This window comes from Corvus hawaiiensis, chromosome 5 (assembly GCF_020740725.1).
Source record: "Corvus hawaiiensis isolate bCorHaw1 chromosome 5, bCorHaw1.pri.cur, whole genome shotgun sequence".
Lineage (NCBI taxonomy): Eukaryota > Metazoa > Chordata > Aves > Passeriformes > Corvidae > Corvus > Corvus hawaiiensis.
Genome location: NC_063217.1, coordinates 6,254,638 through 6,272,569, shown reverse-complemented (window position 1 = coordinate 6,272,569; position 17,932 = coordinate 6,254,638). Strand labels below are relative to the sequence as shown.

The 17,932-nt window shown below is 43.5% G+C and overlaps 1 protein-coding gene across 5 annotated transcripts in view; it reads right to left on the bottom strand.

Annotated features, from left to right (window-relative positions):
- The window catches only part of REEP1 (receptor accessory protein 1), a 67,298-nt gene that overhangs the window by 37,108 nt on the left and 12,258 nt on the right, over positions 1-17,932 (bottom strand). For 4 of the 5 annotated variants that reach the window (XR_007203680.1, XM_048303894.1, XM_048303892.1 and 1 more), the window contains exons 2-3: positions 2,984-3,056; positions 113-189 (exon numbers count right to left, since the gene is read on the bottom strand). Coding sequence is in view for 4 of the 5 variants with exons in the window: in XM_048303894.1 (XP_048159851.1) it covers positions 113-189; positions 2,984-3,056 (150 nt within the window). In the remaining variant the exon portion in view is untranslated. Of the gene's footprint in view, positions 1-112; positions 190-2,983; positions 3,057-4,115; positions 4,402-17,932 lie in introns of those variants that run through there. The other variant, XM_048303891.1, reaches the window with a different exon arrangement.

Genomic DNA, 17,932 nt, shown 5'->3' with positions numbered 1-17,932 from the left:
GCTGAACCCCTGTACAGGAGTCAGTGCACTTTTGTGTGCCTTTTTTCCCCTTGTAAACATTTCCATTTTCTTTTCATCTCATGCCAAAGAGCCTCTCCCCTCTGGTGCTTACCAGCAAAGAAAGATATCCGTGAATGTCTCTGCTGTCGTGAAGAGCGCGAATATGATCCAGTACATCATCCATTTGACCTGGTAAGCAAAAACAGTCTCAAACTATCTCTTACAGGCACAAGTGCACAGAGTAACTCTCACAGGAAAAAAAATTCTTACCCCCCTCACCCTCCCTGCTGTGTATTTAGCAATTACTGTGGACTTGAAGGTGCCAGTTTGCCCCACTTCAGCACATAACACATGTCAGATTTACACAGCCCTTGGGAAGGTGACTGTGGCCTTTAGGACTGGTCTCAGGAAAAGAAGAGCAGCCTGACTCTGTCCTTACAGAAACTCCACTGGCCAGTAGAGCATGGCAGCCCTATGACAGGGCATTAAAAATCTCACTTGGCTCATGTTAAGAGCAAATGTTAATATAATTTGTTGGCCAAACTCCAGTTAAGACAAAATGTAATTACTTACATAACATCTATAGCCAGGAAAAGGTGAAGAGGTAACAGCCCACCCCATAATGCAGGGTTCAGGAGCACAATCAACTCGCCACAATGTACTGAATCAGGGGGCACCCCTGGAGTGGCTGTGCCTGCTAGAACCCACACCCAGTGCAGTGACAAGGACAAGGGCAATAACTTAAATCCCTTGCCTGGGGCTTAGGGAGGAGTGTTTTACCTCACAGTGGTAGTGAGAGCATGTGCTGTGCTGTCTCTGTTCAGCTACAGAAACTCCACTGCCATGGATGGATGGTTTCTTTTGGAACCACAGCAACAGAGTCTTTGGGGATGGTGACTTGGTCAGATAAACTGTAGCACCTCAAGTAATTCAGGAATTTGGGAATTCCTGTCACTGAGCACTAAATGGCATTTCAAAGCACAGTTCAACTGTTCTGATGTACGTAGTATTGGTTCTTCTTAGGATGGAAAAAGATGGTCAGACAAAGGTTGTTAATTTAACTGACAACTGTTGTTTAATTAGGTGTATCTGAAAATGGAGATTCCCAAGCAGCTTTGCTGGAATGTTAGAAAGCTTAAGGAAGTAAAATCCATGAAAATCCATGAATTAGAGAATTGGACCATGTTAGCTAAGGCTGGTATAATTGCAATAGACTAAGGAGAGGTTGGAGGGAAGACAGTACAAGAGGGACACCTACACCAGGTGCTGCTCTGGGGAATGGAAGATGGAGGCATCAACAAATCTGGATCTCATCAGCTTGGAAATTATATCCCCATCTTCTCCCCAATACAGTGGGAACAGTACTGGTAGTCTCCATCTCCCTGTAGGTACTGGAATTATCCCCTAAGCACCTGTCCCTCTGCTACATAACTGCCCTCCTGGGATTTATATTTATGTGTATATTTATATTTAGTGTTACAACAATAATGGCACTGCCAAATGCCTGAGAGCATCATCTTCCCAGGGCAGTTTCTGCCAGACTTTTTACATAACTGATTCCTCAGAGCCTCAGTGCCAGCATGGCTCTCTCAGTTAGACCTTACTGCCAGCAAAACTTTTAAACCCAAACCAAGACCTCCTGTGGATGGGTTTGGATCAGCCTAAAACATCTATCAAAATTACTATTACCAAGCAGAATAAAATTAGAGTGATATAAGTTTTGACTAATAAATGAAGGTTCCTCCTGTGTCAGTGTAAATTATTACTTCTTTTTTTTTTTTTTTTTTTTTTAATCAGGCCTTAATGGATACATTGCCACAACTGCTGCATTAAACTGAAATCAATTGTAAAGGCAGACCAGGTCTTAGATCAGCTGCTCTCACATTTGCGTCACAACCACAAGTGTCTGATGTGAGTTCCTCCTTTACAATTAAATTTCCAACAGGAATTGGACCCTTCAACAAAATACCTTCCAGAAAGGGACTATGGAAACGTTAAGTATCAATGGCAGACCCTGCTTGGAGATGCTTGTGCATGTCTTCAGCATTTTCAAGCAAAGCATGTACAGGCTCTGAGAGGCACAGCTGTGCAAGGGCTGCAGAGACATTTTGCCTTAAGTATCTGCTATGATCTGTAACACTTATGATTCTCAAAATACCCAAAACCACCTTCTGAAGGAGGAAAATTATAAACAAAACTCTTAGCAGCCACAATGAGTCCCAGATTGAGCTTGCACTAAAGATTTAATGGGATAGACATCTATGCTGTTATCCAGATGAGAAAATGGGCTTGTTATCCCTGGGATCTTGAGAGGATTGAAGAGTCAAGATCTGGAGGCTGAGCTGGGTTCAATGAAGTTAACAGAGTTCAGATTGTGAAGGGCACTACAAATCCTACAGGACTCCAACAGCATCCAAGTGCTTTTGATTCTCCCATATTTCACTTTCGCTGATTGTCCCATATGCCTTTAGAAACCAGGGCCCAGGGAAGATTTTTCAGCAAAAAGAAAAAAGAGAGCACACCCAGCTCCAGACCTGCCTGTAAATAGGTCGCTCTGCAAGGAAGGATGTTTCTGTCTGAGGATTCAGTCATATCTACTTGGAGTTGCCTCCTCTTATCCTTGTTTTGAATGAGCAGCTAAAGCTTCAAGGCTTTTTGAAAAGGCTTTGATTTATGCTGCTCTTCAGAAACAAAGGAGAGCACACAAAGCTCAGGATGCCAAATGCCTTTTAAGTCAGCTGTATATCTCACCACCAGAGGAACAGCACACATTTGTCAAGGAGCACATCAGCTCTGCACAGGAGCCAGAAGCAAAAACCCAAGTCTCATTTGTGCCCAGCAATCAACCAGCCCACCTTCAGGCCAGTCTGCCCCTTGCACTGCTTTATGAGCTTTCCCAGAACACAGGCAACACCTCTACAATGTGGTGAGGAGCAATCTTAGAAAACAACCCCCCAGCACAGCCACAAACCTCATTACTCACATATTCTTTGATGTCCTTTGATTTCACGGCTTTGTAAGAATAATATGCAGGGTAAAGTGTGCCAAATATAAGCCTGGGAAAAAACAAACAAATAATAAACGGATTAAATTGATTTCCTCTCACAGGGAAAGATTTTTTTTTCCTGTGTTTTAAATGTGGGTTTTGCCCTGGTAAAAAATGTTAGGATTTGATTTAAGCTTGAGTACATTAAGTGCAGTACAGGAGTGATTTTGCACCACTGAATTCAGAGCAGCTATTGCCAGTGACTTGAATGAAGAGCAGAGATTCAGGCTGATTTTCCTTTTGCAACGGTTTCCAAAGCTGTACCTTATGAGTTACACACAAAACAAAATAACCAAACCAAACAAAAAAGGCCACCACCACACTTTCAAAAGGAAATTAAAAATCTGATTTTTAAACAATCTACCGTGACACCAGGAATACGGGAGTATGGCTTTCAGAGAGAGAATTATTTATCTAAAATCCCTTCCACCTCTATTCAATGCTCTGAAAAGCTGACAGATGATGAAGCAGGATCCAAGTTATACTCGTGCAAGGGTTTGGATGCCTCATCCTACATTAAACCTGGTATAGGAAAGAACCCTGCACTGTTCAGTAAAGTCAATTTGGGCTCAGGAAAGGAGGAGGCATCTGCCCACCCAGATATGCCAACATGATCAGGCCTAAAAATCCCAGCTCTGCTGTTCTTTCAGACAGCTTCCTTTCATTTTCAAGTCTGAAAGGGATGCTGTCAGCTTCAAGATTTCATGTAAGGAAGAAACAAGGATCCGTAAGTTAAAAATAGCACTACCAAGAAAAAAACGTGGAGAATTTTTTATCCTGGGTTTTCTCTGCATCACTGCCTACATGCTTATTCACTTGGATTATTCTGGACGTAAGCATAGGCTTGTCAAAACCACTTTGCCCTGCCCAGGTTTCAGTCAGTTTAATTCAATGCAGGAGGATGATGCTGCAAAGTCTAAATTTAATAGATAGCAGAGCAATGTTTATTGGCTTGCAACTACCCATCTTTCTGTTGAAGCTTTTGCTTTAAATTCGTACAACTGTTTCCTCTGCTCCTGGGAATGAAAATGATCAATGTTTCAATCCCTAATTGTGGAGCGACACGGACCTGCAGTCATCTTTTTCCATCCTGCCAGCAGTGACTGTGTATCACGGGACTCGTAATTACAGTCAAGTCCATTACGTGCATAAGACATTAAAAATTAACACTCTGGGATATGGTGCACCATCGTACTTCCCGGAGCTCATGAAGGTATTTATGGAAGAATGGGGTGAGCCAGCACACATCTTGATTTCCAAAGCAGTGACTGAAGGCAATTTGCCTGCTATTCATCATGCTCACTGTAGCATGGCTTAGCAGAACTTGAAGCACAATGCAGACTTCAGAAAAGCAGCTACTGAGTGAGGAGATTCAACATTTTACAGAGGCTTCACAGTGGCTTCAAAAAGCTTTGCTGGAAACCGTCAGCTCCAAACATATTTCACCCAGAGGGGCTTGTGCTATCTGCAAGGATCAGATACAAACACTCAGAAAGATTCTGGGAAACCAAAAGCATTTTTGTTCCTTGCAGTATCCCACCAAATAACAACATGGGTTAAGGCAAGGACAAACACACAGACAATGGCTTGATCCTGTTCTCACTGAGGCTAATAACAAATATTCTGAGTTCAGTGGTAGCAGGACCTAATCCAGAGAAGGTAGAGTTCACAAAAAGGAAGAAAGCTACAATATTCAGAAAATAACAGCTGAGCACATGAATAATATTTTTGACTCTCCTTATAAAAAGCACTGCAATGCTGTTCTTCCTTCTTGGCCTGGGCTGGCTGCTATCTCACGCTTTTATTTCCTGCAAATAATCACTGAATGATTGATATTCATTTCCTCAGTTTGTGCTGGTAACAGAAAGTCACTGGATCCTGAGGCAGAAAATGGTTTATAGGAACACTAGAAGATAATTAGTTGCAGACAATAAATACTTGGAAAAAAAGTCCTGGGAGGGAAGGAAATTGCAGTAATTTTGCATGCGCAGAGCAAGGGACAGTTAATAAGGTGATGTGATCTCCCTAAACTGGAGATTGAGCGTTTCACTGATTTGCCTTGCAGTGTGTTGTGTGCATATATGGACATTTATTACTGCTGTGGTTTACCAGACTGAAAACTGTTTTAAGGAATGTTGGAAGCCAGTCTTGTCGCTGCTGTGGCTTATTAAGTGGCTTGGGGTCATTTAACTTCTGGGCAAACTCTACAAATAGAAGACAAAAGATGTTTGGGCATTTCTGTAAAGCATATTCAGGGTTTTTAGGATAAATACTTGCATATAGGGATGTTCCAAAAAGTCTCTGAAGTTACTGACTTCACTTGGCTCTAGATCAGGGCTGAGTACAATTGATTTAATTCAAACACACACATCAATCCTCTACCTCTTCCCTCAGTTCCTCTACCCTGCTGAAGACAATAATTCTCACTTCCCCCTCATCCAAGTTTCCTGTGTAATTAAAGTTATTGTTGATTCCTGCCTTCCTTCATCCCCATGCTCAGACTGTTGCCAAATCACTCCTTCTGCACGCTATACACAAACCCGAGGCTGATCCTTTGTCCCTCTGCCTAAGCCATAAAGTCTTTCCTTGTCCAAGTCTCCTTTCCACCTCCTCTGTGTGGTCTCTACCCCACTCAGATGCACCAGTGTTTAAACCTCTCTCCCCTGTCCCCATCACCTCCACTCCCAGTCTAACAAGCTGATGTAACTTATGTTTGCTTTCCATGCCTGAAAAACGTTGTTCCTAACTACTGCTGTTTGCTCTTTCATCACATCCCACCTTGGTCCCTTCTCTCCTTTAATGATTGCAGTGCCATCACCCTCTTCCTCTGCTGTTCCCTGTATGTATTCTCCCACATCCTGGAGCTCCTGTGCTCCTTGCTCCTCCATTGCACATCAGTCCATCACCTCCACAACAAGCTGTTCCCTGGCAGTCATCCTGACAGCTGCCAGTTTGAGAGGCAGCAGCCCAAGTCACACCAATTCCAACTGTATCATTCCCCAGTCCTCCTCATCTCTATATTCTTCTTCTGCAACACTTCTGGTGTTCTCTGAACCAGACTATAGGACCTTCAGCTTTCTTCACATATCCCCAAAATCACAGGACTGCCCCTCAGTTCCCTCCCACAGCTGCCAGCTGACCTGGGACTCAGATGCACTGTGACTCCCTCTGTGTTACGGGCACTGTCTGTCTGCCTGGTGCTGGCCAGCCAAATTAATGACCTACCTGTGGAGTCAGCACTGCAGCTTTTGCCTCCTAGCAGACAGTGCTATGAGGCAATGTCCCATCCAGCAGCTAATTCTTAGGAATAATGTTGAAAATTTATATTTGAGACCTCTTCGACCCATCTATTTGGCCACAACCACTTTCAGATCCAAAAGTTTTGCAGCAGTGGAAAAACTGACTACTTAAGTCTCATTTCCTTAGGAAAGCAGTGTCAACCCACTCCCCACCCATTTCCATCTTTCAAAGCTCCTTTGAAAGATCCGTGTACCCAGGAAAGCCTTGGCCTTTTTACCTTCTGTGCAGAAGCAGATATCCTGATCATCAAACCTCCCAGAGCTTGATGTAGAGTAGTTACTACATTTAAAGCTACAGAAATGCTCTGTAGTCTGGGCTAAAGCAAGCACACAGTCTCAGGGTATAGGGAGAGGCAAGGAAGTGAGTTAGGAAAATCTCTCTTGCAGCACTAAACAAATAACTACAAAGCCTTACAGCTCTTACACTGCTCCATGATGGAGGTCTACACCAATTACAATCGCCTTGAAAAAGGACAAAACAGCAGCTGTAAAGAAATCACTGAAGAGTCAAATAATTGTGCAATAGGAGGCAAAAATCTAAGTAAAAGGTTAGTCTGCCTAAAGCATAGGATAAGGATTAATGGTGAAAATCTCATAATCCTATTAGGCACCTCAGCAGCAGCAATCCCCAGTCTGGATTGTTACATGTGCTTCTGGTCATTCTTTGTCAAAAGGGACACACGAAGGCATGAGGGGGAAGAGAAAGACAAGGAAAGTGGAACTGCAGTGGGAAAGATCCGTAAGAGGGACTGTAAAGGCTGTAATTGTGTCTTTTGCAACAAGACAAATAACAGGTTATTCACTCCTTCTCCTGATGCAGTGTAAGGGGATGCTCAACTCAATAAAGAGAATAAAGGCAAAAGGAGGGAAGAAACCCCCCCTATCTCCAGGAGGTATTATGTGCAATGGATGAACTGCATTTATTTATATAATTACATTATGCAGGATTTGGGGTTTGGTTTCCATTATTTAAGTTTACCATTAATTGACACAGGAAAGGATGAAGCTTCCCATATTGTGGGGTTTCCTGATTGTCAGGGGAAGAGTAAAGCAATTGAACTGTTGGCTCCTCTTGAGCAAACCCTGTCATATTCCAGGGGAGCAGCTGCACCATCACCAAAGCTCCTTCTGTCTCCACTTACCAGGACAGCGACAGTCAGACTTGGCTATTATATCCTTCTGTTCCTTCTCTGGATCTACTGGAGCAGTGATCTGACCATCACAGAGCACAGGCTATTCCAGATGTGACAGTATTCCTGACAGAATTTAGGCTACAGCTTGGGCAACAGCCTCAGAGCTGCTATCATGACCTGGGAGGGTCCCACACGACATCTTGAGTTCTGATTTGGTGATGCTGCTTTCCTCATGGAAAAGTCATTTACCCACAAAATTAACTCTCACACTCCATGAAGTAGCCACTGAAATAAATGGAAAGGCTCTCAGTGATTCTCAGGAGTCCTTGCCAGGACTCAGGTTACCTCCAGAAATGCCTGCACATCCACTCCCTTGAGCATTTTTAACCACAGGGATATTTTCTGGGTGGTAACCCGCTGTTACAAATACACCAGCATAGGCTGTCTATATCCCAAGCCATCCAAGTCTTGCTCCTCTAGTTACCATGCCACCAGCAGTGTTTGGGCTGCCCAAACACTTAAAACATTGTACTACCACAACACAAATAGAACAGCCTTGTTTTGCCCATAAATAACTAATGTTCCCACTTCATCAGCACACAGCAGCCAAGATGGCAACTTCTGCCACAGGGGTGGACACATTTAGGAATCACTGAGATATTTCCTATTTCCTCAACATGTTCACTGGCTAGTGCATGCTTCTTACACACAGAGCAGCAGCTGAGCTGTCACCACACCAGCATTCCTCAATGATATCACCAAGAAGGCTGCCGATAGGTTTGTGTTCCTTATTATCAGTCCTAATTAATGTTCACACAGTGCCACAGATTAAAAATAAATGGCACTGCCTTTGCACTGAAGGTTCCCAGTTGAAATCCAGCAGTTGGGGATGTGAAAATAAGCAGTGCAAAACCCTGGACAGGCCAAATGCCTGATATTCAAGAAGGGGCTGGGGTGAAGGAAGCACCAGGTGCAGAGGAGGTTCTGGGCTGATATTCCCTAGGAGGTGGCTCCTGCAAATTCCTTGTGGTCACTGTGCAGTGGAACAGTGGCTCCAGGGAAGTCAGGAACTTCCCTGTTCAGCCTCAGGGTGACAGCTGACACCATCCCCACCTTGGGCCCCAAGAGATGTGGATACTTGACCATGCCAGACTGACATCCTGATACACTCTGAGAATACCCATGACAAAAATATCCCCCAAGGAAAGCTCTGGGTCCTGATACTCCCAAGACAAATTAGACTCACTTCAAACTCCACTTGCAACTTGAATCAGACATCCTTGTGGGGTTGGTTCAGTGCCCAAGGACAAACATGTAGATGTGCCCATGTCACTCAGCCAGTCATGCAGTGCCTTTGCAGGTAAAGCACCACTTGCACAGCCACCCAGCACATCCCTCTGCTTTAGGAAACATTCCTCTGCATCTCCTTGGTGGGGGACCTGCTTAGCTCTTCTGATCTGCTGAGACCATGTCCTCGCATCCACACTTCCAAAGTACCATGCAGAGCCACAGCACCAAGGAAGCAGAAGGCAGACCCAGGAGAGCTCTGTACCTAACACAAAGATGCTCTGCTTTCCATCCAGATCCACCTGTGACTTCTCAGCCAGGTTACTACAGAAGCAAAGTGAAACCTCATCTTGGTTAATGTAACCTAATGGCTGACAAAACCCAATTGCTCCTCCCGGCATAACTGCAGGGCACAGGGACACCCGACTGGCCTTCCAGCAGAAACAGCAAGTCAAGGACTGCCCTTGATGCTTCTAATTTAAGCAGTCTTCATCTTCCCAAAGCAGCACATATTCCTCTCCAGTTGACATGACCATTTAGCTTTCCTCAGCCAGGGCACTCCTCACACAGGAGCTGGAAGATGCCCAGGCACAAACAGGTGAAGAGAAACAGCAGCATGGATAGGTGGAGGAATTGGCCTTGGCCAGCCTGGAGCTGTCACACAACTACATTTGGGTCACAACAATCCCATGCATTTGGGGGCAGAGTGGTTTGAGAGGCTGCTCAGCAGAAAGGGACCTGGGGATGCTAGCTGACAGCCAGCAATGTGCCTGGGTGGCCAAGAAGGCAAATGGAATCCTGGCCTGTATCAGCAATAGCGTAGCCAGCAATTCCAGGGAAGTGATTGTCTCCCTGTGCTGGGCACTGGTGAGGCTGCATCTAAAGTGCTGTGTTCAGTTTTGAGTCTGTCCCTTCTAAAAGGATGTTGAGGTGCTGGAGCATGTACAGAGAAGTGCAACAAAGCTGGTAAAGGGCTTAGAAGACATGTCCTATGAGGAACAGCTCAGGGAACTCAGATCGTTCAGTCTGGAGAAGAGGAGGCTCAGGGAGACCTCACTGCTCTTTAGAACTGACAGGAGGTTGTAGTGAGGTGGAGTGGGTCTCTTCGGCTGTGCCTACCATGAAAGGATGAGAGAAAATGGCCTTTAGTGGCACCAGTAGAGGTTCAGATTAGATATTAGAAAAAAAAATTCACTTATAGAGTGGTTAGGCACTGGAATAAGTTGCTCAAGGAGGTGGTGGAGTCACCATCTCTGGAAGTGTTCAAGAGGCATCTGGATGTGGCACTTTGGGGTATGGTTTAGGGGTGATTATGGTTGTGCTGGGTTGACAGTTGGATGTGATGATCTTGAAAGTATCTTCCAACTTCAATGATTGTGTGATTCTGTGAACTATTACGTTTACTCACATTTGAGATCCTACATTCAGACTAGTCTAAAGTTCCCTTTTCCACAGTTCCTCTTTCAGGAAGAAGATAGAAGTGCAAAAATAACTCTATTACCGATGGAGAGACCTTTTTAAATATTGGGATTGTTATGATAATGCACGTGATGCCTACTAAAGCCTGACATTCCTAGAAAAACTACCAGCAGTGAAGGGTCTTCACAGGTTTACGTTTACATGGACAAACTTGAGTATCATATTTAAAGTCCATTCAAGATAAGGCAGGTACTTAACCCTTCCCAGGGCTACTGTTCCAGACTCTCTTCAAACTCAAGCAGAATTCCATTTACACACAAGCCAACACTTTAAAGCTTCCTTCCAGTCCTTCAGAACAGAAAATGCCCATGTAGCTGCTATAAAAATACCCCACGGCTCTGCAGCTATTTTAGGAAGCAAATTCATTGCAGGTAGAGATTTACTAAGCTGGTCTGTTCTACTTCACGCTGCCTTCAGCAGAGCTGCCGGGCCCAGAGCGCCGATGAGCGAGGGGAATTTGTTGTCACCGAGACAGTGTTTGAAAGGGGGGCTGTGTGGGGAGTGTGTGGGGCTGGTGTGGGGCCCTGACCCACGGTGAGAAGCTGCAGTCAACACAAACACTGTGCCTGGCACACCCCAAGGGGCTCTGAGCAGCTGCCTGCAAGAGATAATATTTAGTGGGCCTCGGCAGAGGCATTTGTGCTGCCACTGCTGCTCCCCTCTGCGTGCTCCAGCGCAGCAGCACCGCAGCAGAAAACAGCCCACGACACCGAGAGTACTCCCAGCACTGGCACAGCCCACGGCTTCATCACTCTCTTGGGGAAGAAGAAATAACTCATCAAAGTGGGATACTGAGGGCAATAAAATCTGTGCCTTTTAGAGAAGAAAACATTCCTGTTCTGTGACCGGGTCAGATCTTCACCCAGCTTGACTGCTCCAAAAAGGCAGGGCTCAGGATCTGACTGCCCTGATGTTTTCCTTAACCAGTACTGACCGTATAGTTCTGGCTTTGAGAGCTTTGGCTTTTTCCAAGCCAAATAAATGGCAATTTGAAAATTAAATGGTATGTTTTAGATGGGAAGGGCTGCTTTTCCTGACTCTGGAGAGGGGGATGTTTATGTGGGAAAAGGCTTTTTTAGAAGCACTGATATTATATTCCAGAGAGGACAGATGGTCCAAAATCTGCATTGTGAGTTAGCCTACAGATTTACGGTAGGCTCATGATATGAAAAGGAACAGAAAAACTTATAACCTAACCAAACTAATTTCTAGGCTAAAAAAAGGTATGAAATATGGATTGCTTATCAACAGAGAAGCCCTGCATTATTTTCATAGAAAACCACATCACGCTGGAAGCATTATTTTGGAACTATTTTGACTGATACTATGTGAATCACCTTTTAGGAAGTGTAACCACGTACAGAAATCCTAACTGAGAGCACAATCCTACTACTATCTGAAAACTCAGTTCAGGGTATGGAAGACTTCCACCATCAAACCATAAGTGCTACCACTGTCTGAGGAAGTGGAGAGAAACACAAAAGCTCCTGTTCATCTACCCCTCACCGAAAGGCAGTTTTAGACTTCTTGTGGTGTACTCATGGGACAGAAAACAGGAATAAAAAATTAAATGAAACTATAACACATCCAAATCAATTGCAACATAATCTCCTTAGAGTATTGTTACTCCAGCTTCCCAGGGACAGAAAATGACTAGAAGTGCTTAACTAAATGCAAGGAGTATTTCAGCTCAATGTAGTTTCAAAATTAAACCAGAAGATCTCTTTGGCCCAAATATTCAGCTAAAGCAATGAAAAACATTGACTTTCCATAGATTACCAACGATTCAATCCACTGTAACAAATCAAGCAGTCCCAAGGCTGCTGTGAGTACCACTGGGTCTTGGAGCTCTCCACAAGCTCTTGGAGAAGGACAGAAACCTGTAGATCTCTCCCCTAGCCAAGGAGAGCAGTTTGATAGAGAAACAGGTATCAGGCATAGTCATGGCCAGCTTGGTGCAAAACAGCCTGAGGTGAAATATTACTACTGTTCCAACCTCCCTGTGGCAGGCAGGGCCACCTTCCACTCCTATGGTGGATATGGTGGATGCTGGTAAATCAACAGTAAACAGTGTCACTCCTTCCATCAGGAACTGACTTTCCTACATCTCTGAGGACTCCAGGACATTAACCAGAAGACCAAACATTTTGAGGGACCAGCCTCTGAAAACAAGTGGGACCCAACTCAATTGTAACCTCTATGTTCCAGAGCCAATATCTACCTCCTAGTTAAGTGAACAAATAAACAAAAAACCCACACACATCTTTAAAACATTTCTTCTCATTTTGATAACACACTTCAAAGAAGGATTTCGAAGTGCAGTATAAATATTATTGATGTGAATATCAAAGCTAGTGTCATTACTACTGATTTTGTATTATTTCTATTTCGTTAGTGGTTTACATCTATTTTAAATTACAAGAAAGTGAGACTTATTAAAATCAAACAGAAAGCTCATATCAATAACATGAACAACTCCCAGTTTTCAACTCCAGTTTTAAAGCAAGAGTGTAGAAAAGCTAAGGCAAGATGAATTCAAGATGATGAATTTCAGAATATTCAGCCCAGCTCCAGGCTTTGGTTAGCATGGGGATCAGAATGCCACATGCTAAATTTAACAGCTGCGACATTGCCAGGAGTTCACAGGCGATGCAGACCAAGTTTCTCTTTCTGGCCCACAGACACAGAGTGGTATTTCTTCTGGGTACTATAAACATTTCAGGGAGTGGCTGGGCACCTGCTTTCTTACTAGGACCTGCATAATTTTTATTTTAAAACAAAGGAAAACAAGAAACTGTCATACAGCTCGAAAAAGAGAGACTTCTAGTCTCTGTCATGTATTTTACAAGGGTTTCTAGTGTGAATTTAATAGAGTTCTTTCCTCCAGGGTCTTTTCTCATTTCATTCATCCTTTTTAATCCCTCCATTTTATACAGCTAATAACAGCATTGTAATGAAATGCATGGTGCAACTGAGATAAACACGAAGGGAGAGATCTCCAGCTGGAGCTGAACTGATACAGAGCAGCCTCCAGTCTAACCAAGACGTAAGGGAGAGGAAAGCAGAAGGAAACACACCTCTGTTCTGAAGCCACAGACCACTGATGAATAATCAATCAGATCTGCTGGTTACAGCCCTGAATTCAGCTTCAACTACCAGGACAACTATTTGCCTCTAATTAAAATAAATTAGAAGAAAAATGACCATTTAGTGGCTAATCCTAAATCATGGTGTTAGGATAAGTGGTACAAAACAGCAGGTGGGAGAGCCTAAATAATACCCTGACCTGGCACCTCTTAGGGCTGTCCCAGGGCAGCATCAGCCCCATGGGGGTGACACCCATCATGACAGGTTAATGGGAGAGGCTCCCCAGAGCACTTCACAGACTGGGGGTGGTTAGTACCTACAGGGGTATGACACTCATTATGGGATGCATGGGCAGACAGCGGACTAGGGCTCACACATGAAGAGAAAAGCACACCAAAATGATGCTACAGTGGCACCTCCTGTTCCACATCTTCTCCTTCACATATTCACCCACAATGGGCATGATATAAAATACCTACTGAACCTCTGAAGTTCTCCTGGAGAATATGTGGGACAGCCAGCACCCAGCACATTGGCTTCTGAGCTTCCATCAATAGTGCCCACTGCAGAGCAAGAGCACTTCCTCCAGGGTTGAATCTGGAGGAACCAGACTCACCCAGGAACAAAGGAGCAGCACCAAACGCCTGCCAGAGATAAATCATGAGCCCCAGGCCCCGTCCAGTCAAATTTTCAGTATCTCCACATCTGGACTCCTGTTCGTGTTTACTTACCCTTGCTTTGAAGAAGTCTTTTCTTTATGTTTAATCAGAATTTCCTTTGCTGCAACTTGTTTCCTTTGCCTCTCACCCTTTTGCTGTGTCTCCACAAAAAGCCTTGCTCTACCTTCTCTGTAACAATCCACTACATTTTTGAAGACAGCAATGACATCTCCCCTTCACCATTTCTTACTAAGGCTGAGCAAACATCCCACTCATCTGTCCTGGTGCTCCATATGCTCCAGTCCTCTTCCACTGGGCTCATTGCACTTTGCCAGGGCCCTCCTTATATCAGGGAAACTCAAATGGGATACTCTACTCCAGCCAGCAACTGTGACATCCCCTCACAGTTGCCAAATAGAGGGGAACAATCACTTTCTTCAACCTGCTGGATAACCCTCTTACTAACCCAACCCCATGTCTGTCCCTGGAAGAGAACAGCACCACATCATTCCTATGATCAGAGGTACAGAAGCACCAGGGATCCACTCCCTGAATGATGAGGAGATTCTTCCCTGCTGCTTGGAGAACCTTCTTCCTCAGCCCCAGCACAACCTTTCCTTTGCAATTGCTGCTGTCCCCAAGGAGCTAAGCTGGGGAATATCTACTTGATTGCCAAGGGAAGCATGTGAAGAATAGCACCACACTGTCTTAACTCTGGGACTTAACACAGACCGAGTACTATTAGCAAAGAGCTTCAAAAAGAGGGGTAGGGAGATGAAATGAATATTTACAAACACTGCTTTAATTCTCTTGCTCAGCCATTTTTGGTGAGCTAGAGGAACAGCTAGATTTCCCTTATCTCTACAGCCACATACTCACATACAAGACTTTGTGTCATTAACTGTGCAGTTCATTACAATGGTTTTATGGTAATGTTGTAACATGATCTATTCTTACTGAAAGCCACGAGTAGAGAGGTCATTATCAGCTTATTTACCCCTATGCCAAACACCATGGTATATATCTAGAGATAAAATGACACATCCTTTCTTCTGCTGGAGCTGGGAACCTCACAGGGAAAGTGAATTACCCACACATGGCTAATAGCCATGCTATGATAATTTTTAAAAGGATCAGAGGCTGCAAAGCCTTGATCAAGCTAAAATTGATTTAAAGGGCTTTCTTAAATGACAATCTCCTCCAGAGCCCCTAAATTCATCCTTTAGAAGTTGGAGAATTGTATTTTCAGCTTAAATGAAGAAAGACTAAATGAAACTGATCCAAAGAAAAATTATATTCAGCACTGTCGAAGGGCTGACCTATGTTAGTAGCAGGACAAATACATACCCCAGGGTCCAGGAATCTTTAATTTTTCTGATCTAATCATTCTAAGAGGCTTTCCAGGACTGTAACTAAGCACAAAGCAGTACCCTAGGCACAGAAATACCAGCACCTCTGTAAGTATTTCCATCTTCAATTGGTTCTCTCCAAGTGTTTGGGAAATAGTGGAGTTCTCAGAACCCCATTGTACATTTTGGTTCCACATCGGCCCAGCTGAGCATTCCTCTGGTTGGACATCCATCACGCAGTGCTGACACACAAAAGCTGCATCTGTTCTGCCTTTAACTTGCTGGGGTTGGACAGAATATTGTCACTGTTTCTGGCTCAGAGCATACCAGCACAGAGTGTGGGTGGACTAATATACCCCAGGTGGAGATTCAGATTCAGCCTCCAAAATTCATGCCCATCCCCTCAGTAACACTTATGTATTGCCCACTACTGCAGCTCAGGTTAAATATTTCTGACTTGCAATTCACTTTGCAGGTCTGTGGGACAGATACAACTCATGCAATTTGTACAGAGCATTCTAAAATATCTTTGGTTTTGCTCCACACAGAGTATACATGTACAGGTGTATATACACCAAGACAGAAATACTGGAACTTAGACACATTTCCTTACCCACTCTGGGATGTTTCTTAAAATGCAAGGCTTCTCTTCTGAACTTTGAAATCTCACTACATCTATTTAACTTTCCTACATCATGATTCACCTCCCAACTGAATATATTTCTACTACAAAAAGACAATTCCTTCCCTATTCCTCCCAAATAATTTTATCTTGTTAAGTACCTCCAGGTTTTGTATTCCTTGACCAATATTCGATTTCTTTTTTAATTTCTGATATTTTCCAGTCTTACCATAGCTTCTCCCTGAAGCTTAACAGGTTAAACACTTTCCTCTTACACTAAAGACTAGATTTCAATCCCTGTGATATTCTACTAAGTGAAGTTTGGGTCTTTAACTAAAGGTAAGAGAGAGAAAGGGGTTTCTTTTCACTTCCACCAATTTTTTACAGCACAACTACTATTCACCTACATTACATTTTTTAACAACGACCTATTACCTAAAGAGCAGGCAAGACTCACTAGTGAGGACAGGTATCTGCTAAAGCATTTCATGGCACAGCACCTCATACTGAGAGCTTTACAACAACATCTGACAATTGTAGATTTTGGACAAATAGATACCTAGGGTAAAAACCTTTAGAAAAGCCTGAAATGACAAATATCTACACGTTCAATTGACCATGCTGGAAATTAAATGGCTTTCACCACTGGAAATCAGCAGCTTGGTCACAGCCCAGGTGGTGTGAGATCTAGAAAGAGAAGTTGCAGTTTCCAGGCACTGCTTCTGTGCCAGCCTTTACCACCTCCATCATTACACAGGGAAACAATCTCACTGTGAGGACATCTTAGCAATTCCCACCTTTGCTCATTTATTCTCATCAGGTGATTTCTTGGAAGCAATTACAGGAACATTTCCATTCAAAATAAAGTATCAGACAATAGTTTCTCAGAAAAGAGCATGCACACAGCCTTGCAGGTTCAGAGTACAAATCAAAATATCTGATGCCCACAGATACACGCAATATATGCACATATTATAAAAGTTGGGATTTAAAATCCAGTTTCACAATTTGGTGAAGCTATGAAAGGGTTTGACTCTGGTTTTTTTAATGCCTCAAGACAGCAGTATCCAGATACTCAATCCTCCTTCTGACAGACGATGTCATGTTCCCATTTGCATTCAATTTTGATCTCTCCCAGACTTCTCATACATCTCTGAATTTCAGGCTTTAGCTGAGAGCCTTAGAGAGTAGAAGGGATAAACCATGCCACTCTCTCCTACTCTGCATTTCCCCAAACACAAATGTGTTCAGATCAAAGCCTGTGACACAGGCACAGCTCCATTCCTACACCATGAGGAATACCACTTTGTCTCAGGCTTGGGTAAAAAGCCAGTGCATTGCACAATTCTGAACAGAAAAGGCTTTGCCCCTCTTCTTTCTTTTGGCTTAGCCACTTCACCTTTTTTTCCATTCTCACCTTCCCTCTCACACAAATACCTTTCAGCTGGCAGCTACTCAAAATATAAAATATAAAATAAAGTATAAACTGAGGCCTAGGAGCCAGATGGAGACTTCACAGAAATAACTTGAGAGGAAAGCAAAGGGGAAGACAGCCAATTCTTCTGGGACCATTTCAGAGATTTCTAAATAAGCAGCTGCTTGAGAAGGCAGCTTGTACTTTTTGTGGGAACACCCACACTGTGTGCTATCTTATGTATGATTTCCATCATTTCTTATTCATTAATACTGCTGGTTTAAGTGCCACAGTCCAGTGTTTGCTTTCTTTCCCAGGCGAGGGGATTCACACAGAAGGATGACAATGTTGCAAGTGAGACTCTAAACAAAGCATTGCTATTTTGAAATGAAATGGTTAAACTGTTTCAAACACATGTAGCTGTACAAAATGTATCTGGAGAATTGGATTTACACAGACTTCAGCCATTTATGGTCTGACTGCCCAGAGTGAGGTTTCTTGGTTTCAAGAAAATACATAAATTATAATAGTGTTTGAATAGGGACCTGATTTGCTAC